This window comes from Diadema antillarum, unplaced genomic scaffold, assembly GCF_040938485.1.
Source record: "Diadema antillarum isolate AM-2024a unplaced genomic scaffold, OU_Dant_1.0 seq00000347_RagTag, whole genome shotgun sequence".
Classification (NCBI taxonomy): Eukaryota; Metazoa; Echinodermata; class Echinoidea; order Diadematoida; family Diadematidae; genus Diadema; species Diadema antillarum.
In genome coordinates, this window is record NW_027271357.1 from 171,857 (window position 1) to 198,146 (window position 26,290).

At 37.8% G+C, this 26,290-nt stretch overlaps 1 protein-coding gene and 1 non-coding gene across 2 annotated transcripts in view; one reads left to right on the forward strand and one right to left on the reverse strand.

The window, feature by feature from the left end:
• LOC139730977 (Fanconi anemia group I protein-like) overlaps positions 1–25,550 on the forward strand; it is a 32,361-nt gene extending 6,811 nt beyond the window's left edge. Inside the window, exons 7-33 of the mRNA XM_071641856.1 lie at positions 492–713; positions 2,096–2,225; positions 2,789–2,881; positions 5,785–5,863; positions 6,165–6,222; positions 7,490–7,593; positions 8,149–8,313; positions 8,848–9,049; positions 9,925–10,054; positions 10,659–10,787; positions 11,530–11,700; positions 12,161–12,361; positions 13,117–13,247; positions 14,066–14,236; positions 14,743–14,922; positions 15,676–15,733; positions 16,205–16,405; positions 17,000–17,119; positions 17,348–17,399; positions 17,958–18,085; positions 19,405–19,473; positions 19,915–20,014; positions 21,531–21,715; positions 22,689–22,805; positions 23,499–23,708; positions 24,185–24,289; positions 25,398–25,550. Coding sequence (XP_071497957.1) covers positions 492–713; positions 2,096–2,225; positions 2,789–2,881; positions 5,785–5,863; positions 6,165–6,222; positions 7,490–7,593; positions 8,149–8,313; positions 8,848–9,049; positions 9,925–10,054; positions 10,659–10,787; positions 11,530–11,700; positions 12,161–12,361; positions 13,117–13,247; positions 14,066–14,236; positions 14,743–14,922; positions 15,676–15,733; positions 16,205–16,405; positions 17,000–17,119; positions 17,348–17,399; positions 17,958–18,085; positions 19,405–19,473; positions 19,915–20,014; positions 21,531–21,715; positions 22,689–22,805; positions 23,499–23,708; positions 24,185–24,289; positions 25,398–25,550 — 3,664 coding nt within the window. The remainder of the gene's footprint in view (positions 1–491; positions 714–2,095; positions 2,226–2,788; positions 2,882–5,784; positions 5,864–6,164; positions 6,223–7,489; positions 7,594–8,148; positions 8,314–8,847; positions 9,050–9,924; positions 10,055–10,658; positions 10,788–11,529; positions 11,701–12,160; positions 12,362–13,116; positions 13,248–14,065; positions 14,237–14,742; positions 14,923–15,675; positions 15,734–16,204; positions 16,406–16,999; positions 17,120–17,347; positions 17,400–17,957; positions 18,086–19,404; positions 19,474–19,914; positions 20,015–21,530; positions 21,716–22,688; positions 22,806–23,498; positions 23,709–24,184; positions 24,290–25,397) is intronic.
• Positions 1,120–1,191, reverse strand: Trnah-gug (transfer RNA histidin (anticodon GUG)). Its single transcript has one exon. It is a non-coding gene; the product is annotated as a tRNA-His (tRNA).
• Positions 25,551–26,290: the final 740 nt, after the last annotated feature.

A 26,290-nucleotide genomic window follows, 5' to 3' on the forward strand; every position in this document is an offset into this window, starting at 1 on the left:
GTTAATCCATTCACTCTTTCACTTTTGTGTTTATCCTTTCATTTGCTCTGTCATTCTTTCATGTTTAGGTTAGTACTTTCTAGTATTGATATCACAGTATTATCGTTATCACACACGCACACACACACACACACACACACACACACATACACACACACACACACACACACACACACACACACACACACACATGCACACACACACACACACACACACACACAATAGAAATATACAAATGTTCTAATCTTGTGTTTAAAACTATGTGAGCTACAGTATATTTGTGCATAGAAAAGGTCTCAAGGTCTTTTGTGTAAAGAGTCAAATGTCAACAAAATACAAAATTTCCATCACTCGAGGTAATAATCCTTTATGTTCAGTCTTAATTTATGCTGCAACTTCAATGAAAATTGCCAAGATGTGATTGTCTGCAAAGTACACAAGTCTTGAAATTGTGAAAAGGTTTGGATTTATTCTTTCTCTTTGAATAACAGGGAGGTCACTTTAAGCAGTGACCAGCTGAAGTTTGTCATCAACAAGCTCCTGCGCATGTTGAAGTATGTAGAAGTGCAGGAGTTACCTCCCCTGGTCTACCAGCTTCTCCTCCTCTCCTCCAAGGGTCATAAGAGGGTCGTGGTAGAGGGACTTGTGGCCTTCTTCTCTGAACAGGACAGGGCTCTTCAACAACAACAACAAAGAGCAGACGGTCATGAGGGGTCAGTAGCAGAAATGTGACCACACTGTGTTGTCATCATTATCATTATCATTATTACTGTCACCGATACTATTATATTATGTTATATTATTGGTTTTATTATATCTATGATAATTACAGTCATGATATCCTTTGAATATTTTTCGAAATCAACAGAAATGCCAGATGAAAGCACAATATAGATAATCTTGGTAAGCATGTGCATGTATGTATGCATAAGGTGCATGTTTGTGTGTATGTGTATTATTAATGTGTTATTCATATTTAAAAAAAAAAGTCCATTTAAATTTCATCAGTGTTTTTGTCCTCATAACCGTGTTTTTTGTCGAACTGAAATTATTGGAGACTTTTCTGTGTTCTTAGCCTGCACTTGCCAGTGTCGAAAAAAAAGGAAAAAAGATGGCAGTTGCTGTGACCAGGGTTTGAACCTGGGTCTTTACATTCACAATGTAATGTCTTAACCACTAGACCATCACGGCTATGCCAATCAAGAGTATGTTGCTTTCAGTTTTAACCCTGTTGGTGATTAGGCAATAATTGTGGGGAATGCCAGATAAAGCAGAATTCCTCCAACATGTAAACTTGTGGGGAATCCCCAGGGTTGTACTTGAGACCCTCTCTGATACAGGATACATTTTTGTAGTCTACAGAAACGATTATCTGTTTAACATTTTCTTCATTACTTGTGGTCAGAGCTCACCAGTCGAGACAGTGCTGCAATATACAATGTTCTGGCTGACCATTGTGGCTGTCTTAGGTCAGGGTAGAGTGATAGAGGCAGAACTTTTTCAATGTCCTATAGTAGCATGAGATGATGCTGATTGAACTGGAACAAGAGGTCTCCTGCTGCAGACTAGTAATGTCAAATTCAAATTCATTTGTAAACTTTTACTTCAAAACTTGCCTCAGTTTGTCGCATAGAAAATAAGCCATCTGCTCTGTTATGTTCTGTAATTTTGTTTCAAGATTCAAGGATTTTGTTTGTTTGAATACTCCATATATCACTGCCAGAATTTGAACAGAGGCAGTGACAGCAAGTCATGCTTCTGAACTACTTTGAAAGGAGGGTGGAAAATTTGGTTGCTATCTTTCATGCATACTCAGCATGTGTTTTGTAGTGGAGAGGTATGAACACTTTCTGGATCACATGGAGAACATAAGAAGATTTCTAACTTGTCCATTTTCCATGCAATGGGATGTTGCTATAAGAAACATCATGTTTTCCCTAATACAACTGCTTCTTCTAAATTTGTCTAAAATCCTGACAATTATTTGATCTCCTGGTCGGGATAACCAAGCATCACAGGATATGCGTGATGTGTGGCTCCTATTTGGCTATCATAAATGTGAGTCGCTGGCTTTTTTTTGTGACATCCAATGTAGTGATGCAGTGGAAACGAGTGCTTTCTCCCAGGAGCAGCTACGTCACACGGAGGGCACGATCATTGTCCACATCACATTCTCCATCAAACAGGACCAGGATCTAGGCAGGGAGTTCATCAAGTTCCTCAAGGTAAGGATTACAGGGCAACATTTCATGAAAGTTGTCAGTTCTGACAAATTGTCAGTCTCTGGAAATTACCGTAGTAACAGTCAGTGCCTAGAGATTCTGAATCAAAACCAAGGATTTCGCTCAAATTGTCAGAGACTGACAACTTGTCAAGATTGACAACTTGCATGAAACGGTGCCCTGATGTGGCAACAAATTAGAAAATGAGCAAGGGTGCATGGGTGTACTGTTATTTTCATCATTTGATTGCAGAAGAATGGATGTTGTGGTATCAGCTATTACACCCCATGTACTGGAACATAACAAAGTTTTCTTGGATACATGATTTCCATTTTGCTTAAAGTACATCATTCAGATGGTCTTCAAAAGGTTGAAATTTATTACTTTACTGGAGATAGTTGGACATTAGAAGATTTATTCCCCTATGAAATTGATGCAATTAGCTGCTATATTCTTTGCTGTTTGATTTATGATATCATGTTAGGCACAATGAAGTACGTAGGAGAAATCAAAGGCTGATATGTCATTTATTGTTGTATCTCACTGTTTTGTTGCCTTCTTCCCAGGCTGGCCAGCAAAGAGACTGCAGCACTGTCCTGGCTCCATTCAGTGTGGCTCTAGCACTTTCTGTGGCCCAGATACATAGGTTTGAGGAACAGGTCAGTACAGCCAGTTTGCTGCCATGATTGTTTGATACACCATTTATACATTTATAAACGTAAGCACCAGGTGCACTCCTGGAGCGGGCATTTCATGAAGCATTTTGATTGGATATTTTTATGACAAACTGTTATAAGCTACTGAAAATCCTTGCATCTGATTGGCTGAGGGCAAATTTTTCCGACAAATTTGTTGGACAAAGCGCTTCATGAAATGCCCCTGAAGTACTTAGACTTACACCCCTTTGAGTGTGTTCATACATGCTGGAGTCACTGCCAGCTAAGACCACACACAGTGGCTGAGAGAGGCATAACTGTCATGGAAACCTTTGCATGCAAGAAATTTGAACATATGCACAGCACATGCCAGCATCTTTATCACCATCCCCACTTTGACAGCAGCTAGTCTTGTTGATTGTCATCCATCTTCCCTCTCTATCATATATTTTCTTGATATCATCTTTCTATCATCTATCTCTCACCCACTCTCGTAATTTTGCTACCAGTGCAGGCAACTCTCTCATCATAATGAAGTCCTCAGGACCTGCGGTTTCCTTTCGTTGTATCAAAATTTCATAATAGCAGAACAGTGAATTATTTGAAGGCATATAGATGATCATTTTGAGACCTGAGTTTTGACTTCATTGTTACGAGAATTTTGTTATAGGGGCAAGTCCAAGATAAGGTCCCCTCAGAAGGCAAAATTTCATCTTTGCTCAATATTGACATATTTAGTATCATTTTGAAGCTTATGAGTTGAAGTTTTGATTTCCATGGAGGAAAAAATGATATTATGTAAATTTATGCAAATTTCAAGGGCTTCATTTGCATAAATGTAAAACACAGCGTTACGTATGGGACATTTATAAAAATTCATATTTATTCAAAGGAAAGCAAATGATATTTGATTAATATGTGGACATAAGAAGTTCATCAAATAGTTTAACTTGGTATGAAAATTTAGGGATTATGCAAATGATTATGCAAATTAGCTCGTGTCCTATCATGAGATGTCCCATACGTAACAAAATGAGGTTATTTTTTAAGGTTTTTTCTGAAATTGCTAAGGTTATTTGAATGCCCTTTTGGAAAGTTCTAATTCATTGTTTAGAGAAATTAAATACCATAGAAAAAAGAAAAAACAGTAAAAGAAGTATTTTTTATTAGGCATTGAAATAATGTTACGTATGGGACAAATGTGTTACGTATGGGACATCCTCATATATATTGCATGTAAATGCATGTAGCTGGCTGGGAAGGTCTCTCAGTACACAAATGGTCAATCATCCTGAAGAAAGCATCCCATCTTTGTAGCTACTTTTTGAGGTATAGACACTTGAAACAATACATGTACTTGAATGAACAATTTTCAGAAAGGGGGAAGGGAAGATAGCAAAATACACTTATGAAAATCAGCATTAAAGGGATGGTATCGTTTTTGTAGAAATGGGGATTCAGTTTTCAACATTTTATGAGATGACTGGAAACCAATAATATGAATTACTAAAGAGCATACAATTCTAAGACTAGAGGAATTCAAAGTTAATTTGATGGAGATCCAATTTGAAACGGTTGAGATATCCAAAAAAAAAAAAAGTAAAATGATTTTATTTTTATTGCAAGTGATACACAAATTGTCCTTATCAGTTTTCAATAGTAGCCACAACAAAATTCATGGGTATACATACTGAGGTGTGACTCAAATCAATGACCTGACTGCTAGACAGACATCATACATCTACTCGATTATTAGAATTCCACGCATCAGGTATTGCTTATCTATTAAAATTAATATTTCTTGTGTCAAGTTATTTTTTTATTGAAACTAAATGGCAAACTGCCCTTCATCAATGGAAGTAAACACTTTAAACTATTCAATTTTTTAGTAGTAACTATCCTGATGAAATTAGGGCATACATACTCAGGTTGGTCATGAAAAATATAGAATATGATTGAATATGATAATGATGGTAAATATTTGGGGGATATTGTCCCTTGACAATCTGGATCAGTATATGAGTAATTTCAACTGATTCCATCTCAATAATTATGCAAAAAATTTGTTTATGGGTATTTTGCAAAATTATTTTGCAAAATACCCATAAACATGGTTCTCCACACACTAAACGAATGGGGGACAAAGGGCATGCATACTCAGGTTGGTCATAAAAATATAAAAATATGATTGAATATGACTATGATGGTGAATATTTGGGGAACATTGTTTCCTTGACAATTTGGATCAATATTTGAGTAGTTTCAACTGATTTTACTTCAATAATTATGCAAAATACCCAATAACATGGTTCTCCACACACTAAATGAATGGGGGACAAAGTGTCCCATACGTAACTGTCCCATACGTAACACGTCATGTCTGCCTTTAATTAGAACCTGTAATTAGAGCTTTTTGCCTAATGACATGAAACTTACCTGTGATAATCTTGAGTGTTGTGACTCTCATCACAGTGAGTCACAAGTTGTAGAATGAAATACTTTCAGAGAGTTTTGAGGTTGAAAAAAATGTTCAAAAAAACAAAATTTTTCTGGTCCCATACGTAACGGCACATATTTTCTCTTCTAGAATATAATTGTCAAGGTCATTTTTCTCAATTTTTTACATGATTATACTTCTCCTAGATATCAATCACCATGATAAATTTCAATATGATTAAAGGCCATTAACACTATTTTTCAGGTCATAAAAGTCTCTGAATGTCCCATACGTAATGCGCGTGTTATCTTGGACTTGCCCATAGCCAAACGAATGAATAGATAGAGATGTATAGAAGATAATTTTGGGACCTGAATTTTGCTTTGTTGTAGCAAAATTCCATCATAACCGTGTTTGTTATAATAGGATGTACTGTCGTACACTAAAACTGTGATTGTTCTTTTTACAGATCTTTGACTTCCTGAAAGCTACCATACTGAAAAGCTTGAAAGATGCTAAACGCCATGGCACATCTCCCTGGATATCGGGTATTTGATATAACCATTCCATTTTAATTCTTGTTAAAAACATCACCTTCCATTCACTTAAAAGTAAAACACCAGTAAGGTGGAATGATTGCAAACTTTTATGCACATTTTATGAACAATTATTATAACTGTGCCCTTGTATTAAGGCAACTGAAAATTTGATTCAAGCTTCTCTATAGCAAAGTTCCAACTGGCAAAATAAGAATGTATGGAAGTTCCCGTAAAAGAAGGTTATTGCATATACGTTTCACAACGATTAATTTATTTGATTTAAAAATTGTTAAAATGCTTTGTTTGACAGATCTTGTTGCTGCTGGCCAAGATGTAACCAAGTTGATTCTTGAGACAGTGAAGAACAGGTGAATGGAAAGACAAAAGAGAATAAATCTATGAATAGATCTGTGAATAAGATATATGTTTTTTAATGATGTAAAAGGGACCAGAGCTTTTGATCCTTGCAGAATCTTTGTCAGAGGCAAAATGACTAACAGGCCGGGAAAGCAATCACATGTAAGGACTACACATAACAAGAACAGTCAGGGGAGGGCTAGGGACACAGAACAAAGAAAACAAAAGGGGAGGGTTGGAGGTCATGGGCAAGGAGCCCAACAGGTGAAGGGAGGGGGATTAAAGGAGGGCAGACAGACAAAAGGCAGAGGAGGGTCAGTGATGATCCCGAGGACCATGGGGGTAACCTTTGAAGGATAAGGATGAACAGGGAGGCAACGTCAAACAAGATGAGGAACAACAGAGAGATAAAGAAGGGAAAAGAGTGAAATAGCAACAGCAAGAATGGGGGGAGGTTGAGTAAGCAGTGAGCCCTAACCTGTTTTATCAAGAAGAGGCAACAAAATGAAAATGAGAGTCAACCAACAAATGCAAGTAATCAAACATATCAAAGTGTATATAAAATGATCTATTCCATTGGCTTGCCACTATTGGATAAGCACTTTTCAGCAGCTTTTTTTGCTACACTTTTTAATGATGTTATGGGGCAAATTTGATCATAGTTATCATATAGCACTTTGTGTTGGCATGACCGCACACAGTTTGAACAGTGTGAGCTGTATTAAATGTGATGTTTGTCGATATTTTATACTTAAGTTGGCCAATCATGTAGTTTGTGAAGACTTACACTACACACATTGTCTGTTATTAGTAAAATAGATATTTGTAGACATGTGATAAGGTAGGAATACATATTTTTGATTTTTGTGTACACTTGAGTAATCTCTTTCATGTGTGATACATCTTTATTTAGATGATATAATGGCTTTAGTCAGATTGCTGGTTAGCTCTCTGCATGCTTTCAAAGACCTTCCTTTCATGGGTTATAACTTTTTCTTTAATATTCCCCTGTTGCCAGTAAAATCATGCCATGTTTAAAGTGTGTTCACATATTACACAATGGGAAATATTGCTGCAATCTGTGAAGCTGAGATTTATCTTATTTAATGTATTTCTGTGCATGCATATCTCTTAAGTCCCTGTGGCTGGGGTATGGCTTATTTGATCGGAAGTATGTTTGTGTATTACACTCGATGCATCACTGTAGTCAGTATGGCTGGCATATGCCTTATTTCACTTATGGTATGTTTGTGTTTTATGCTTTGTTCATGACTGCAGTCTGTATGGGTGGGACCATGTGATGCAGGGCCTGGTCCAACTTGGCTTCACTCTCATGGATGCATTTGGACCCAAGCCAGGTCCATTTGGTGGAAAGGGAACAGGTGAGGTTGGATACATGTACCAACTATTCCAAGAAAATCTCATTTCAGATGCTTGTACTGCAATTATACTCTATATATCCATCAATCATAGTTTTTTACTTTTAATTTTTGGATAAATATGTGGACTTGTATATTTTGGTTATCATTGAATATTTCCTCTTACTTATTTTGGGGGAGAAGTTTGTCACCTGTATCTTTTAGAATGATGATTATGATAAAGATTCTCCATTTGTTTGTCACTTGTCAATACCAAGATTGGTTTGACATTGTACTTCTGAAGGTGAAGATATTCTGCTTTATGTATGCGGAGAAGCAAATCTAATCAAGTTGAAAACAAATGTATTTGAGTGTTTGTCCTATGGCATCATTCTGTGAAGTGTTTGATATGTTATCTAAATATCTTTTAATGCCCGAAGCATGTTGTTTAAGTGCCTAACAATTGCTACACAGTGTATCAGATGTAAATCATGATAGAACTTTTCACCTGTCCTTCAAACGTTTCAAATGCCTGTGAGCTGCTTTGTTTACTTCGCATGTTTTATATTTACCTCCTAGAGGTGCGTGGGGCGCCCTCTACCCCTAACCAGCAGGCCAGTCAGCTGGGAGCCAGGATTTTACTGGAACTATTCAAGTCTCAGGAGACTGTACGCTCTGACGTCTTGGAGCAAATATTAAACCGAGTGGTAACCAGGACAGCAGGCTCAGCATCTCAGTACATCAGTGAGTTGCCTTGCTCAGTACATCCATGTAGTCTCTATGTAGCAAACTCACATCTGTTAAATCAGGAAGTTACATTTCTTTGTATGCCGTCTCAGTTTCACATTATCAAAATGATGCAAACTGATCATGTGTATAATGTATAGCAAGTGTAGGGGATCATTTCTAACAAGCCTTGTGTGTGCTTTTTATGATCCCTCCATTTAAAATGTATACACTGCAGCAAGGCTGTTGTATTTTGAATTTTGTAAATGTTGTTATGTTTTGAAATGAAAATGAATGGATGAATGAATGAATGAATGAATGAATGAATGAATGGATGGATGGATGGATGGATGGATGGATGAATGAATGAATGAATGAATGAATGAATGGATGGATGAATGAATGAATGAACAGAAGATTGCTTTGTGTCACTGTGGAACAGAATGAGCATATCATTATATTACATAATCTTTCATTCACAAATTGATGAGTGCAGGTTCCTAGATTCTTCCCCCTTTATTTCTATGTTGCTTTGTTCATTCCCTGCTATAGATCTTCTATCCAGCATGGTATCCTCAGCTCCACAGACAGTCTTAGACTGTATGGGAAAGGTGAGGGAGGCCTTTGACTACCTTGCCTACCTTCCAGCTCTCACTGCTGAGGGTCTCCTCAAGGCATTCCAGCCCCTCATGAGGCTTAATGTCACCCTCAAGGACTCCCTTATGCTGGTGCTCAGGAAAGCCATGTTCTCAAGGTACACTGCTTAGAATTATACCAGTAATCAAAGAGATTGTTCAGTACAATATCAAGTATTCCATTGTAGGACAAGATGCATGATACTAGTAGGTGTAAGTCATATGACTCATGAATCCAGCCTGTAGTGATTATGGTCATGGCAGCATAAGCAAATGTAATATTAACTAACTCTTTCCTCATTAATTTTTTACATTACATTGCATATATGTGACTCTCACCAACATTGATAGTAATGTATGGGAAAACATGTGAAACTTCAACATTCTAATTTCTTGTTCTTATTTATTCAATCTTAATGGAACTTTCACTGTTTTGTTCGTTTTGATTTTGCCCTACTCATTAATGAAAATCAACCTGCTCATAATGGAGTTTGATTTAAAATACTCTGCCATATGAAGGTAGTGCATGTAACATTGCTTGATTCCAGCAGTGACCAAGTTTGTTCACTCTTACCAGTTTTCTTGCATAGTATTCACTGGCTATAATAGACAATAAGTCATGGATTGTGATCGTGTCTGCAACTATATAAACATCCCTGCTACAGAGAGCACCTTGTATTTATTCTTCTTGTACTGTAAAAGTGGTCATTTTTGCTCGAGTGATTTTTAAAAAATTTTTCGCTCAGCTTGGTAAGATGAATTTTCCATGTATTTAATTTCGCAAGATCAAGACACTCATGGAACATATGACTTGCAAAAATATTTGGATGTGTTTATTTTCGTGCTGGTTTCTGGTTGCATGAAAGGCGCAAAACTTTCCTCTTTTACAGTATTTATATTAGGAGACCAAGCCTGTGCAGAGGAAAAATGTAACAAGAACTGATCCTAGTAAGGAATAAGTTCCTACCTCATTCATGCTTTGTTTACTCTTTAGGCAAGGAGAGGCCCGTAAGATAGCTGTTCTGGGCTACCTGCAGATCCTGAAGCACTTTCGGGTGTATGGTAGTCTTCCCCTCAGCCAGTCTAGCCAGAGCTATAGTATGATGACTTCGACCTCTAGTCAGGTAACAGACAACTATTCACAGTGTTTCTTTTCAAGTACAGTATATGCCCCGACATTTCGTAAGCTGTGCTTTTCTCAGGAGGTGTATGTAAGTTCCAGCAAACACATGATAGCTATTTTGTGAGCTTTCTTTAGTTGGATGGAGGTTAAACGTGACATTTTCATTTGATGACTCGTTTCATTGCTCACTTACTTGTGGTTTGTTTGCTGATGACTGTTTAATTTTGATTTATAGAATGTTATTATTCATTATGACTTCATTGTAACTTGTTACAAAGTGTACAAGTTTTCCAGAGGATAAATGAAGTTCATACAATTGAGATTTTTTTTTTTCCGGACTATAATGATTTGAGGAATGCAGTGGAATATATCCAAATTACAAGAAATTATAAGAGCTTTGTTTTCTGAAATGCAATTCATCATGGTTGTTTTTGTTTTCAAATCCCAACATAATTCTTGAAACTGTTTCATAAATAAACATTGCTTCCTATAAATGTCATTGATTTGCAGTGCAAATTTTTGTAGGTCCACTGGGAAGTGTAAGTCCAGAGGCACAAATTGAGTGAATGAAAATTAAATGTTGGTGCTGTAAAATTTCTGCTCAGGTTCAAGTTGACATCCATGGGAACAGTCGCCAGCCTCCAAATTATGAAGCAATTGTCTGCATGGAGATCCTTGGTAACATGCGGCGTTGTCTGACCCAGCAAGCTGACATACGACTGGTCTTATACGAGGTATGTATGGAAACAGTTAACACTTGTCTGCCACATGCATAGTATAAAATGTATGTGCTTGTTAAAGATGATCACTAAGTGAGCAAAGCATATCCTGCCCAGTAGTCATTTAGTTCACTTTTTATCATTTTGTACCTTATATCCAAGAGTTCTGGTAGTTTTCAATTGTCATTTTGCGTAGGTATCTCATATAGACCACAGATTCACACTTTTGTCAATCTTCTATACTTGTCAATTTAACATATTGTAACATTTTACATTAATTTCACATGGCTACAAATTTTCAGCATAGAATTATGTGGATTACAAATATTGATTTGTGTCAAAGATCAAACTTGTTACACTTTCAACAAAATGAAAAAACTACAACACGTAGAGTTGGGAAATAAAGGTAAATTGTAAATTTGTATTTACCACGCTGTAAAGCTCTGCCGTGTTCGTAATGTGCTTGCATAATTCAGCAAAATGTTGCTTTTATGTCATGATTTAAAGGTCTGTTTAAATCTGCTGAGCAATATTATGATATCTTCTAGTGGTGGATGCTCCTTCAATATTTCATTTTTAGGGCATTTTGCTCACTTTATTGGTTTGTTTGTTTGTTTGTTTTACTTCTTACATGAGTATAAGAAGAGTTGCTTAGCAAGACAAGCATAGAACAGTAATCACAACATTCACAGTACCATATATGCCATTTGTCTCTTCTTGTTTGTTTTTTTTTCTTATCACTCCTTTATATCCATAGGGATTGTACGAGGTGCTTTGCCGCAACTCCCACCTGCAGGGCTCCATACTTGACCTACTCCTAGGCCAGTTTAAGAGTTACTATGAGAGTGATGAAGATGTCCAGCCCCCTATCAAATTGCAGCCTTGTATCACAACCCAAGGAAACAATGTCTTTACTGCTGAGCCTCTTGTGAGTGTCTTCTCCTTACTGAACCAGGCAGACTAGGACTGCCTGTCCATCATGAACCTGAATTTTCCTACATTACATTCAATGATAAGATTGACTTGTTTGTGAACTCAACTCGAACAAACTTCAGAATTCTTCATTCTGTCATGAATTCAGCTAGTTCTCAGTGCTTTTGATGTTTGCTTTTGATGTATAAGCTAGATTACACTCACAGCAGTATCATTCAAACTTTTATATAACAAAAAATTGCCAGGTTATTCAAATTAATGAATTGTTGCATTGGCTTGTTTTGTATTGCAACTGATTGCCCTTTTATGGACATAGATAAGCACCAACTTTTCTGTGTTTTAGTGGTAGCCATGATAAAAGATCATCGGCATTCACATTCTGATTGAATTTAAATGAGATTACCCGAATTCTTCATGGATTGGTCCGTACCTTCATCCCTGCATTCAATCCACAGGCACACCTCCTGCAGACACTGGTGCAGAGCTTGCTGCGTTGCCAGTTGATGCGCTCACGGCATAAGGGTGAGGAGTGGGCCGAGGAGCTGGATGATGATGATGAGGGTGAGGAGTCCAAACAGGTGCTGACAAGATTGGAGGAGATGATGGACTCTTTGACTCACCGTATGGTGACGTGTGAGCTGGAGGACTTCCAGGTGGTAAGTGTGTTGCTATGGTGATGATTAGGGTGCAGACATTATGAGGTCAACAATGGTAATGACAGTTATGATGATGCTGATGATGTGAGTGATGCTGATGATAACAAGGAGGAGGAGGAGGAGGAAGATGAGGATTGTCTGACATGTTTGTTTTATTAGGAAAGTCATGAGGAGTCATTTTTAGGAAACTTTTGGTGTAGATGGTGATGATGATGATGTTAGTGATGACATTGATTTTCATGAGGAAGAAAGTGATGTTAGGAAGCTTTGGTTCAAGTGTTCTTGATTGGATTCCATGAAGGTGTTGATTTCTTTATTATGATATGATAGTGATCAAGTACTTTGCTAGAGACATTCTATTTAAAGGTTACTGTCTTTGTGTGCATGATTATATCTTAGATTCATGTTAAGTCCATGACAAGGGTTACATTACCATTTATTCTTAAATGTTGTAAATGGTTTGAGAATTATTCATCGATCAAACTATATATTGTTGCAACCTGGGACACTGTACAGGGAAGTTATGAAAGGCCCGGCATAGGTGTATGTAAAATTCTGAAGTTGTTCACTTTTCCCTGTATGGAGCTATGTTTATTGCGATGTAATCAGACTTGGATGTAGGTATAACAAAGTAATCCATTGAGATAATCTTGAGTTGAGCATGATGTATCTGAAGACTATAGGAGCATATTAACAACGATCGTCTCACTGTATGGTAGTTTTCATTGGGTCCTGTAATGATTCTTCCCTTCCAGGATAAGTCAGCTGATTTCTCCACCTCCACCGGGGTTGGGACACGTAACAACCTGTTCGCCACGCTACTTCTTGGTGTCAACGAGGTCTTGATGGAATATGTGTTCACCAGAGCCAGCTCTTCAGACTTCAAGTAAGTTTTATTGGCATGCCAGTGCATAGTTTTCACATGTCTTAAATGACTTTATATTACCATTTATAGATAGACATGGATGGATGGCAGCAACATGTCAGAATACCAGTTCTCAAAGACAGTCCTATACCAGCTGTTGTGTATTCTAAGGAGACGCTTCATTGCTTCAAGGGTTCAACTATCACCAGTGCATCTGTGAAGCATGTTTTATGGTAGCTGTTCATGACATTGTTTATAGTGAACTTCAAGCATGTTAGAAACGTGTTTTACACTTACGCGCCCCCCCCCCCCATAATCCTTTATATGACCAGGTACTCAGCTTAACTTGTCAAGCTTTTTTTATTAGCATTCAGTAGCACATCCAAACTTGACGTAGTTGTAAAGTTAGCCAGCCACTCAGACATAGTGATGAGCCTCAGTCTATGAGCTAGAAGACCATGTTAACACAATTGGGATTAGAGGGATTAGTTAAGCTCTATTCATTGACAACTAATCTCCAGACATCAGTGCCAATCAGCAAAAAAAAAAAAAAAAAAAAGCACTCCAGCTTGCAAGACAAAGCATGGTACTGCTTAATGATGTCTATGTATAACTTGATTGCTTTTCCTCTTACCTTGTTTCTATAGTTAGGGAGCGAATTTCATGTTAACCTTTCATCCTGGTTGTGACCTGCTGATATGAAGATATTGTGGTTTTCCACAAAAAGCTGTTAAGTGTCCATTACCGTGTGGAAAGCAGCACAGTCTAGATTGGCTGATCACAAACCATAGTCACTACACCAATGTGTTGATGAAAACTTAGCAATCTCTCTCTTGCAGGACAGAAGATGTGGAGAGGATCTTGGCCTTGTATAAGAAGTGTCATCAAATAGCAGACATCCTGAGGGAAAAGAGTGGCAAGGGGAAAGGAGGAAGCAGCAGTACCTCCAAGGCACACAAGAGCCTGCTGTCTATGGCATGTCTAGCAAATATGATGACCGCCCTCTACAGGTCAGTTGGGTTTATATTTGTCATGTTGCAGGAGCTGCCACCTACACAGTGATGATAATAATGGTGGTAATAGCTATAAAAATAGAGTGTGTGCTCAATTCAGATTGCATGGTACAAAGAAGACTGATGTGACTCACCTGTGAACCTACAAGCCTATTCTTTTTATTTGCTGTTACCCAACTGTACTCAAGTAATGTGATGGAAATCATTTCATGAGAATATAAGAACATGTAGAAAGATCTATCTTTTAGATGAGGTATTATTGAAGTTACAGGAAAGTGTCAAGCTGTTTTGTGTATCATGAAAAAATTCTTTGTTTTGGGGAAATGGTTTGTTGTAACAACATGTTATCGAATAACGATTTTGGATAATGAACTTGTTATCTGTGCATTTTGTGTCCACAAAGTGATGTCACAGTCAGATCACTAAATGGTTTGTATTAGTGGTTAGCTAAGATGTCAGATTGAGTAAGGACCATTTTTTTTTTCACATTCCTCTCACCATAGCGATGAGATTCCTGCTCATCAAGAGGGCATTGACCTCTTGCGTAAGAATGCAGACTTTTGTCGCTATGTGGTCAGTGCTGCGGTGCAAAAGATGGAGCAGATGAAGGAGAAAGGGGAGTGTGAGGGACCCCAGGGTACACAACCCAGTCGCCTCTACCAACACTGCTGCACCATAGCCAGGTTGGTTCCTCTTACCCATTGTGATGAAACAGACACACCCATTTATTTGTTTGTTTGTTTGTTTGTTTTCTTACTTCCTCTCCCATTTGACTTTTGTTATTGAAACATTTGATATCTATGTATTATGTTGTGTTGGTTTATCGTGTTATGTGTTCCTCTGTGTGTCAGAATAGTGCACTAGAGTGGCGAAGCACTATCAAGTACTTTGCTTTAAAGTGCAAGAGGTTCTATGTTTACTGGTGGTCCTCAATAATTAAGCATTATCCATCTGTGTACATAATGTATAATCATTTTCATGACCACCATGACTTGGTCACAACTTCAGGCATCAAACATTATCTTGGCATATGCATGTATGCCATCATACATTGATATAGCAATGCCAAGCAAATTTTCATTCAGTTACTTTGATAGATGTCATCAGAAGAAACATTTCACATTTTACTGCACTTTCCAGAACCAGGTATCACTTGTTCTCATGATAACTTGACATACAATGTAAGTCAGTGAACATAGCTGTAGGGATGAGAGATCTATTCCACAAAAGCAACACTGAAAGTTGGTCAGACTAGCCTTTCAATGATTCAGCTAATAGCTCCTAATAAGTAGTGCTTATACCTAATAGATTAAGATCATATTCATATTTGGTGTTATATTAATTTTTATTTCATAGTTTTAAAGAAAAGAGATGACAATGTATATAAAAGAAAATTAAAAATGCTGTCTTTCTGAATTGATTTTATTCAACTAAAGGGTCTTCCTCACAAAATTTTCATCTGGTCTGCGTGCTCATGAAGACAAATCTAAAAAGGTAAGAAAACGAGATGAGAGTGGTGTTAGTGGCATGAAATTCCAGATTCCAAAAAAGTCAATATAAGACTGCTGATAAGCTTCATTGAGGGACAAATATTTTGTGCCTGTAAGTTACTCAATGTTTAGCATGTGTATAACACTGGATGTTGTGTCTTCAAAGCTGATGCTCAAGAAATGTAGTTTGATGGAAGCTTCTCGGTTAATCAGTGGGACAGACATTAACAAAACAATTCAAAAATATATGAATGAAAGATGTATATATTTTGAGTTGACGAAGATGGAGTACAGATGGAGGCTTGATATTGTTTACATATTTACCTTGTCATCTTTTTTTGATGAAATAATTTTGGAGATAGTTCAAGTATAGATGATCTGTTTGATTGATTACTGTGTACTTCTTAATCATTACTTTTCAAGTTCTTTAGACTATTTGATGACATCTCATAATTTTCTGTTATTTCTATGACAGAGCAAGTCCGTGGTGCCCCTCTGTCTTCAAGGTTTGTCTACAGCAGTCAGCGTGGTGTGTTCCTTTTTTCCTGACAAACTAGTGGACTTCCTACACTGTGTGGATCCCACAGTGGGTGAAGACAGGAACAAGGAACCAGTCTCGGCAGATGATGACATAGAATGCCAAGAACAGATCCACCTACACGTCAAGAAGTATCAGGTAAAACTGAAATCCTGATTGAATGTCAAACCAGTCTCTGTTTTATCTTCTGTCATCTCATCTTGAGGTGGAGATGGTATTATTGCTATTCCTTGAAATCCTTGGAAATTAGAAAATGCACTTGATGATTGCTTCATGTCAATACTATCATCATTACTTCAGTTATCATCTCTGACATTGTCATCATTACCATTAATATTGTTGTAAGCATTATTCTTGCATTATGAAGAAACTACATCTATGAAAGCATGCATCACACTTAATTGTAAGATTGTTTGCAGCAGAAATCATTTATATTTTTAAACAAAATTGAAATGAGAGATTATTTAAATTCAAATCAATGAGCATTTGAAGATTTAAGTGAAAATGGAATGCATTCACATTATTCTTCGAGGTTGCAAATTGTCTTTAGGCTTTGAAGAATCACATGAGCATGTCAGATTTTTTATTTTGTCAGTGTTTGTGGTATGTTGGTCGTATAAATGTAGGTTGCTTAACATTACAATGAAGAATCTTTTGCTGCTGTGCAATTGATAAGATTTCTGTTTGTTCACATTATGCCTGGTGTCTGTGTCATGTTCCTCAATCTACCAGAGGATAGTGATGGATATCTTGACAGGAGGAGATGATGTGTCTACCACCACCAAGGATGCCATCCCACTGTGCCACATCATAGAGATGGTTGTCAAGCATGTGTCTCCTCGTGGTGCCCAGGTAGGAGGACTTAATTCTCTCTATAGAAGTTTATCATTTAACAATTGTTGGATGGAAGATCATTCTGTACTTACATGCTATATGATAATGGATACCAGCAGTTTGAACGTTTTGCAAGAGATCTGTTTGCATTTATTTCTTTGAACACTTTGCCATGGTTATTTACATTGATTGTCTATTTACTGACAGCCAAGATTTTAGCATCTATGATTAATTTGTCTTTCACAGTTTGCACAAGTCCAGTCATGGGTGACCAAGGTGTGCACCGAGCTCAGCATAGGTGAGTGAGGCCAATACTTAGTATTTGGTATGTTGCCTAGCATAGATGAGCGAGACCAATATTTGGTATGTTGCCCTCCCTCCCTCTCCCCATACAGAATTTTATTCCTTCCCATTGTGGTGACATTTCATCAGAGGGTAAATATTGTTGATATTTTTTTCTCTTTATTTTTCTTATCAAATTTAGACTAACTCTTCCTCTCTCATCTTCCCATCTTCTTCAATCCTTTCACAAGTTTGTTTTGTCCTTGCTTTTTCTCATTTCACTCATGGACGGACAAATCAATGCATCAAGTATAACTACCTGACAGGCTCTAGCCATGTTCATATGATTTTGATTTCTTTTAGCAAGTTTCTTGTTCACGCATGTTCTTGCCACAAAGTTTAGTAGTGATTGCATCACGTGATCAGTTATCCTCTTCAAGTATGTGTGTGTGTGTGTGAGTGTGTGTGTGTGTGTGTGTGTGTGTGTGTGTGTGTGTGGCAAGCATCTTGAGTGCCATCTCATATTTTCTTCTTTTCACTGATGAACATAACTTGTCTTTTTCTTCCTTTCCAGATGACATTAGTCTGTGCAAGGTTGTCATCAATCTCCTGTTTGCCATGACGACCAAGATGAAGAGCCCTGTAGGCCTACTCCGAGATGTTGCTGAAGATATTCACACCCAGGTTGGAGATGTTGATGCTGTAAGTATTGTGATTTACTTTCTTCACTTACATGGCTTTATTGAGATTACTGTAACTTGAAAGTTTTAATAGTACAACCTCAACTTTTGGCTCACTGCTGCCCTATGACTATCACTATTTGTCTTCCTTACACACTCCATTACACATTCCTTACAATATATAAAATATATTTTATTCCCCCAAACCCTACCAATTTCGGTACTATAGCCTCAGCCTTCCAAAACCTCGGACAAACTTTTGCAAACGTGCATTTTTCTACAGGGGAGCCAAACTATATAACAGCCTTCCTCATTCTGTCCGTGACTGCAAGTCACTGAAGGATTTTAAACGGTCCCTTTTTGAATTGGTTTAATTTCATCTTTGTAAACATATCTATATATATATACTTTTGTCTGATACACGAGAAATTTATCTACACTTTTCAATAAAGCGTACTTTGCCCTGAGATTTTGTATGATTATTGCATTATAAATTTTCATGAGACTATAAATATATTATAATGTTGTATTTATATAATTATGTAATCTTCTATTCTTTTTTTCTTTTCCATAACCCTTTATAACTGGTCCCCATGGAAGACCAGCGGCACCAGAAAAGTGCAGCTGATTATGGGCTATCCAGCCGTTATCTCTCTATATAATCCTACTGTACATTCTATTTCTTCATTTTTTTTTTTTGTATATCGATGATGTGTCACATTATTCATTTGCTTTGTATGTATGCTTCATTTTTATGCATGATGTATCATTTTCCCTGTACCTTATATGTTGTCTTTTATATCTGTATGTATGTTTATGACGGAAATAAAACAAACAAACAAACTCCCTATGTAGCTTCCCTCCACTTTCCTCTCTCTAGGTTTGCATTCACCCACCAAGTATTACGTACACACGATGACATCACAAACCTCTCTTCCTCACTGACTATTGCTGTCAGATCTGGGGGGCATTTCATGAAGGAACTTGTTGAATAAAATGTCCGACAAGTCAATTATATCCGACAAGTTTAGAGAAATCAGCCAATCAGACTAAAGAATTTCTCAAAACTTGTCAGATATAATTGACTTGTCAGATATTTTATCCGACAAGTTCCTCCATGAAACACCGCCCAGATTTCACTGAAATGAAACAGTGCTCTGACTCCAGTGAAGATGACTATGATCCAGTTAAATTGATGATAAGGAACAGTAAAGAAAGCATTATTTTGAAGGTCAGAGAATATCTTCTGTATTTCTTGATATCATTGAAATCACAAAAAGAACTGAATTATGTTATCATTTTTGTTTATTTATCTGTCTTCATGTTACATGTCTCTCACAGGAGGTGGAAGTAGAGGACAGAACTCATTTTGCCATCATCAACTCTAAAACTGCCACCCCTACTATCCTGGTGAGTTGTCAGTCTTGCCTTGTTTGCTTGTTTATGTGCTTTAATGAGGTAGTTTTCTGTATTGCCAGATGTTGGAGTATAAACCAATGATTATCATTTTATTGTCATTTAAGTCATTGAATAGGGGCAGATGAAAGATGTGCATTTGACTTCAAACAGAGCAATATTTTGAATCACTGCTTGGAATAGAATTGAAATTGTAGAATGGAGAATTGTCAAATGTCACCATACATTGATAGAAAGAGAATCACATACAAAAATAAGATGTTATACTCTTTGAAGTACCATGAAAGTCAAATTTCTTACTTGCAACCAAATCATTGATTGGCCTTATGTTAGGACATACCTCAGTAGTCAGTGATTCATTGTTGTTTTTATCCATTGAAGTGAGATTATTTGTGCCCCACTGTTTGTATTTTTTGTTTTTCTCATCATTCCCAGCTTCTATGGATGCACCAAGCAGACCAAGTCTTGGATGACACAGAGTGGCTGGTAACAAGACTAAAGGCTGAAATACAAGCTGCCCAAGCAGACGTTGTGGGTAAGATGTTTTATAAAATGGGTTCAAGAATGTAGCCAATAGGAAGCGCTGAAATGAGTCACGTGTGCTTTGGTTATTCTAGTCCCATTGCACTGCGTGTTAAATCCTATTGCCGATCGTCTGTGCGCGCGGCGGCTCCTTTGAATTGCATGCATACGCGCTGTCAATCCTGTAAACAACTTCTAGTTCGGGCGGCCGGCCTTTCTTCCCTTGTGCATAACATGTACGTGTATCGTACGTATACTCTTATATGTACAGTACAGTAGACCAAGCGTTGTGGGACCGGACGCGTACATGGAGTCACTTTGAAGGGCAAATCCAACGATTTAGCAGGTTAATTCTCACGTCGTTTTCAAAGTATGTTGTCTAGTAGACCTATATGAGGAGTCTATATCAAGTCTTTAAGGTAAAGGGTGCATATTCTATGTAAAATAAGTAAGTTTTCATGCGGGAACTTAAGTGTCCGGAAACCCAACCCCCCATCATACTTATATGTGCGGGATTTCCGAGTGCGACGTGCATAAATGTTTGGGACGAACATCTTTTGACGTTTTGACCCACAAAGGTACGTGAAAAACGCTGAAAATGCTGTTAGTTTTCGAATTTTCGACCCATTTTATAAAACAAATGATGCACAGGATTATTTCATGGCGTTAGTGGAGATGCAGCTCACTCTCGGGTATTTTCAAGGTAGTGCAACATGCACTCGGCTTCGCCTCGTGCATGTTTCACAATTGTAAATACCCTCGAGTGCGCTATACGCCTCCACTAACGCACTCTATCCTGTGCATCATTTGTATATTATCATGATGACTAAAGAGGTTTGATGCCACTGCCATACTCTCACAACAATATCAGGCAATGCTCATGAGATGACAGTTTTTAACTTGTTTAAGTGTCAAGATTGTGATAAAACCTTTCAGAACTGTTGTAATTAAACTTTCAGACAGTAAGAATGAACTATGACAGCTACAAATAACCTGGCTTGCTGACATTAGATGAAGCAGACTGTAGATCATGCCAAATGCATGTAATCAGTGGGTCTACATTTGTAGGGGTATAGGATATTTCATAAAGTCATTACACAAAGTTGGGATGCATATATTGGATTTCTGAAATCCCTTATAATGTCCACCTGTCAAGTCTTCTACTCAGGCTGAACTTTAATAACGTCCCTGAAAACAATTTCCTTATCAAATGTTTTACCTTAACATCAGAATACAGGTGCAATTTTAATACTTTAATCATTTTGTTTTGTTTATGAATTTACATTTGAAATTATGATACTCAGAGGTAGTGATGGGGAAGACTATGATTGTGATGATGTTGCTGACATAACATTTGAATTATGGGTACTTTTGTTCTATTCATGCAGTTTACATTGTATGCATATAAAAGAGCCATAGTGTGAACTTACATATCATTAGCTAAGAGGACTTATTGTAGCACCTGCTGCTGCTTGATCTTCCATACCATCATCTTTCTATACTGCATCTTAAACCTCTCCCTTCCATAGACACACCAAACCAGCTCTCCACCCAGCGAGAGGACACAGAGAAGTCTATCTGTAATCATCTTGGTATGCTGGTCACTGGCTTCCATGAGTTGGTCCAAACGGCCATTCCAGCTGGACCTTGTATTGACACAACCCTCAAGTCCCTGACAAGACTCTATGCCACCTTCACCACCCTCTGCAAGTTTGTGAGTATCACATTGTTTCCTATCAGTCATTAGTGTTTACGGTGTGTTCTTGCAAGTATAGAAATAGAAGTGTGTAATTTTATACCAACATTCCTTGGGTAAGAGTCAGAAAATGTTTATTTCCATCTGTTGGTCTTGAAAGTTTGGAAAGGAAAAACATTGAAATTGTTTCACCTACAATAAAGTGCCTGAATTCAAGATAAATATGTACCAAAATATAGCCGTCCATGCCTTTGTTAATGGTAATTTGAAATAATTTTATTCTCTGAGTCCTACAAATAAGCTCATGAAATTACAGCAGTGTCATTTCAGTCAGCATCTTTTGTGTTTGTTATTGACCTCTTGTAGTATCCCTAAACATATCGAAACATTTCACATACCTTAAAGAAAGGAAAGAGGAAAGGGACCTTGGTGGTCTGTTAAAAACTGCTGTAATTTATGTCTTCAGTGAGTGTTGTAGGCCATGATTCAGACTCCTCACTCTGGAGTTAGCACGCAATATGGTCAAATTTGGGTGGTAGAAGGATTGACGGTGCACAACATATTCTTTCTTGGGTATGTATGTGGCCCTGAAAAGGGCCTACCCAATCCCGACGTCTCGGCAAGCATGTTCCTACGGTTTTCAAGAGAATGAAACATACCCAAGAAAGAATATGGTGCACCATTAAGCCTTCTACCACCCAACGTCCTTCCTCCACAGAAGCCTTCAAAGATTTCACGGTGAAATTACTCCTCAATATTACAATGTTGTGATGTAGACCCCTTAGTGAAAAGGAGCCAAAAGATTGCACAGATCTTGAAGGGTATGATACTCGCAAAGTACAGGGTAACTGATGGGGAACTGATTTCTTGAGGTTGTTAACTGTAACAAATGCATTATATTGATACGTTTTATAAAAGTAGTCACTAGCCCACAGTTGTTGCTGGCTATTGGTGTTTAAAGTCTATCCAACTCTTTCACATATCTACCCAGTACCTAGTGATGTATGCCCAGAAGTCTGGTCAGATGTCAGGCAGGTTTGAAAAGCTTGTCAGGCTGTCTGGAACTCATCTCACCAAATATGTCTATGGCCTCATCACACATGTTCAGGTGAGTGCTGTGTACCTTCCAATTCTGTGTTTGCCATGGCGAGGGGGTTACATCATGGTGAAATATCTTGGATGGTACCTGACACAGTGAGAATATACTATTCTTTAAGACACTTCTTCCTCTCTGTATGGAATAATGTGCTTGTTTGATACCTTTTGCTGATTATAGCTAGTCACCTGGGGAAAACTATGTGGGGTCAGCATTATTTTCCCATTTATGATGTCGGCATGTGGACTTCACTTGGTTTAGTGGCTCCTTGTCACATGCCATGCCGCAAAATGGTGCCAGAGACTTGTTTGTAGCAAAAAAAGTATAATTCTCTGTTATCTTGTCTGTATCAGAAATTAATATTCATTATGTTGTATATCCTTTGAACAAGCTCCCCTAAAGTCCATGAAATTTTGTGGGAAGTTTGAAGTGATAAGCATGTGTCTAAAGTTTAAATCAGGTCATGGCTGACTTGTGCCATGAGAATCAACATGTGTTTGATGTCATATTACAATTTGGAGTGAAAAACAAACATATCATATCAACCCTAATATTTGAATATGATTCTTCTTTAGATATTTGAATTCTTACTGAAATATTGTGTCATAGCCAAAATCTAAATGCTGGAGACTTTCCATGATAGGTCATAATTCTGATGACAACCCTTTGATGTTAATCTATGATGTCTTGTTAATCCCCTTACAGCAAATTCAATCAGAGAAGCTTGCCCACCAAGCAGCTGGTAAGAGTGGTAAGAGTAAAGACAAGAAGAAAGGGGACAAAGGACTGGTGTCATCAGCTCTGACAGCGGGCAAGGCTCGGGTGGTGATGAGAGAGACTCGACCCATTCCAAACCTCATCTACGCCATCGAGCAATATGAAAGCTTCCTCATCAAACTCTCTAAGAAGACCAAGGTAGGTATTAGGATGACTCTGTGTGATACTTTATCGCTGTTCTTTAGAATTCTGTTTTACAAGTTATTTAAATGAATTGTTGAGGTTTTGTTTTTGTTCTTTCTTTATTTGTCTTTGTTGTCTAGTGCACCTGTATCATACAGAAGTATAAATTATAAGGAGAAGTCTCAAGTCTTCCTCTTACTGTGATATTAATACTCATGATGATGAAGATAAAAATGGTGAAGGTGATTTTGATTGTGATATCAATGATGAAATTTCATTGTACATTGAATTGATTATGAAAATAATGATACATTCTACTCATACATGTTACATACTAGTCCTCATGAGCTTTACAATAATTATATTAAATTATCAAATTTATGTGAAAGATATAACAATAATTATGCATGTTTCTGTGAGATCATTTGCAATGTTATGCATACGTAAGGGTTGTGGTGTGATTAAAGATCCGATGATAATTTGTATTGTAGACCAACCTCCTCGCTGACTTCAAGCTGAGTACATCAAGAGATTTTCGCATCAACACAGCTATGGTCCAAGCAAACCTAGCTGAGCAGGCCTCGGACTCTGATGAGGTATTATGTGTATAAAGCTAGTAATGAATCCTAGAACACTCCTTCCTTTAAATGTGGTGTGACTGTGAATCATTACAGACTTTAGTTTTCAGTGTCTTAGTATCACAATTTGGTCGTAATTGACCTGTGCATATAACAGGGCTTAACACTGACATTTCTTTCTGGTGCCCTTTCAGGCCACTAAAGCCTGTGAATTGGTAATTTTGGTGGTTTGAAAGAGAAATGTAGTGGCCCGCAATAAAAGGAAACATAAAATTTCATTTTGAACTGTAGCTGCCCAATCGAGGCACCAAAAGGTAACCTTTTGGGAAATTAATGGCCCGACATCAGTTTTTAGTGGCCAGGGCCAGAGCTAATGTCAAGCCCTGCATATGTTAAACTGTAACTTTACAAGCACTGAGTCTTTGATAATATGAATGAATGTTTTAGCTAAAAATGGCTTACAGTTTACCTTATGTCTCCATTTGGAAAAAAAAAATGTATATTCAGAGCTGTAGCAGATATAAGGCTTTGTCACTTAAGGCAGTATGGTTTGCCATAATACTACATGAGTACATGATGCAGAATGGCAGGATGGGTGTTTGATTTAAGACTGATTACTTACAGGTCAGTGCGAAACTTGTGGAGTGACCCATGGAAGACAAATTGTGCAGACAGATCATCTCAATTTTGCAGATTTCAAGGAAACGTGAAAACTAACAAAAGTAAAACACAAGCAAGCAAGCATCTTTCGTTTTTATGTGAATTTGATATTGGTGAATTTGTTGTATTATTGTTGCTTTGGACGTTACATTGCTATAAAAGTGGGTATGGTGTGCATGGGACAAGATTTGTCTGTGGATTATTGTCATTCCCTCTCATGGGAGTCATACACTTTCAGTCCCATAGTACTACAAAGGCTGTTAGTTGTTCTTAAATGGTTGCATTAGGCTTGATCCAGATGCTGCATATCGTCGGTCTCATGCCAAAAGGGCCCTAACAGTGTACAAAGTCTATGGTGTTAAGGCCCTTTTGGCATGAGGCCGACGATATTATGTTTGTGATTACGTACCAACCAAATTGCATATAGTGCTAAAGTTTTCTTCCTGATCTGTTGATTGTCTCCAAGGATGAAACGGATGCAGAGCTGAATGGGCAGGAGGAGGAGGAGGAGGAGAGAGAGGAGGTGGTGGAGGTTGATGATGATGGGGAGGAGGTTGACAAGGAGAATAATGGACAGCCACCAGCCAAGAAAAGACGTGGGCCTCTCTCAAGACGTTAAGACTTCACTAAACATTTCTTCAACCAAAGATCAACTCACATATTTGTATGTATACAGTAAAGTCTGCATGAATTGAAGTCACATGATCCCAAAACTGCCTGACTAAAGCCAAAATAATGTCCCTGTTTCTCTGTTTTGCATTCATATACAGTCAAACCTGTCTATAGCGGCCAAGCAAGGGAGACGGAAAAAGTGGCCGTTATAGACAGGTGGCCGCTGTAGACAGGTAATCCAACTTTGTGTGCATTGCTTACATGTACATGTATCATCGTTGTATCCTTACATGTACATGTATGTGTGCATGTATGTACACACACCGTGTGTTTCATGCATTTAACCATGCCAGTGTATATGAAATTGTTGCACAGTAGTATGTGTATTGTCGTGGAGAAAGCTTAACGCTAGTGCATTATTATGACTAATTGATGGATGAATGCAGCGGTGGCGATCACTGAACGTTGCCCGCACGGCTACAAAGCAGAGAAACACGCTGAATTATCGGCTTGGCTACAGCCCCATTGGGTTTTTGGCCGCTATTGACAGGTTAAAATCTACCGCAGGAAACAAGATTTGTGGCCGCTGACCGCGTTAGACAGGTGGCCGCTATACACAGGGTCTTTAACAGGGCTTTTCTCTCAGGGGGATTTTTCAGTGGCCGCTATAGACAGGTGGTCACTATAGACGGGTGGCCGCTAAGACAGGTTTGACTGTACTAAAAGCATTTTGACTGATTCAAATTT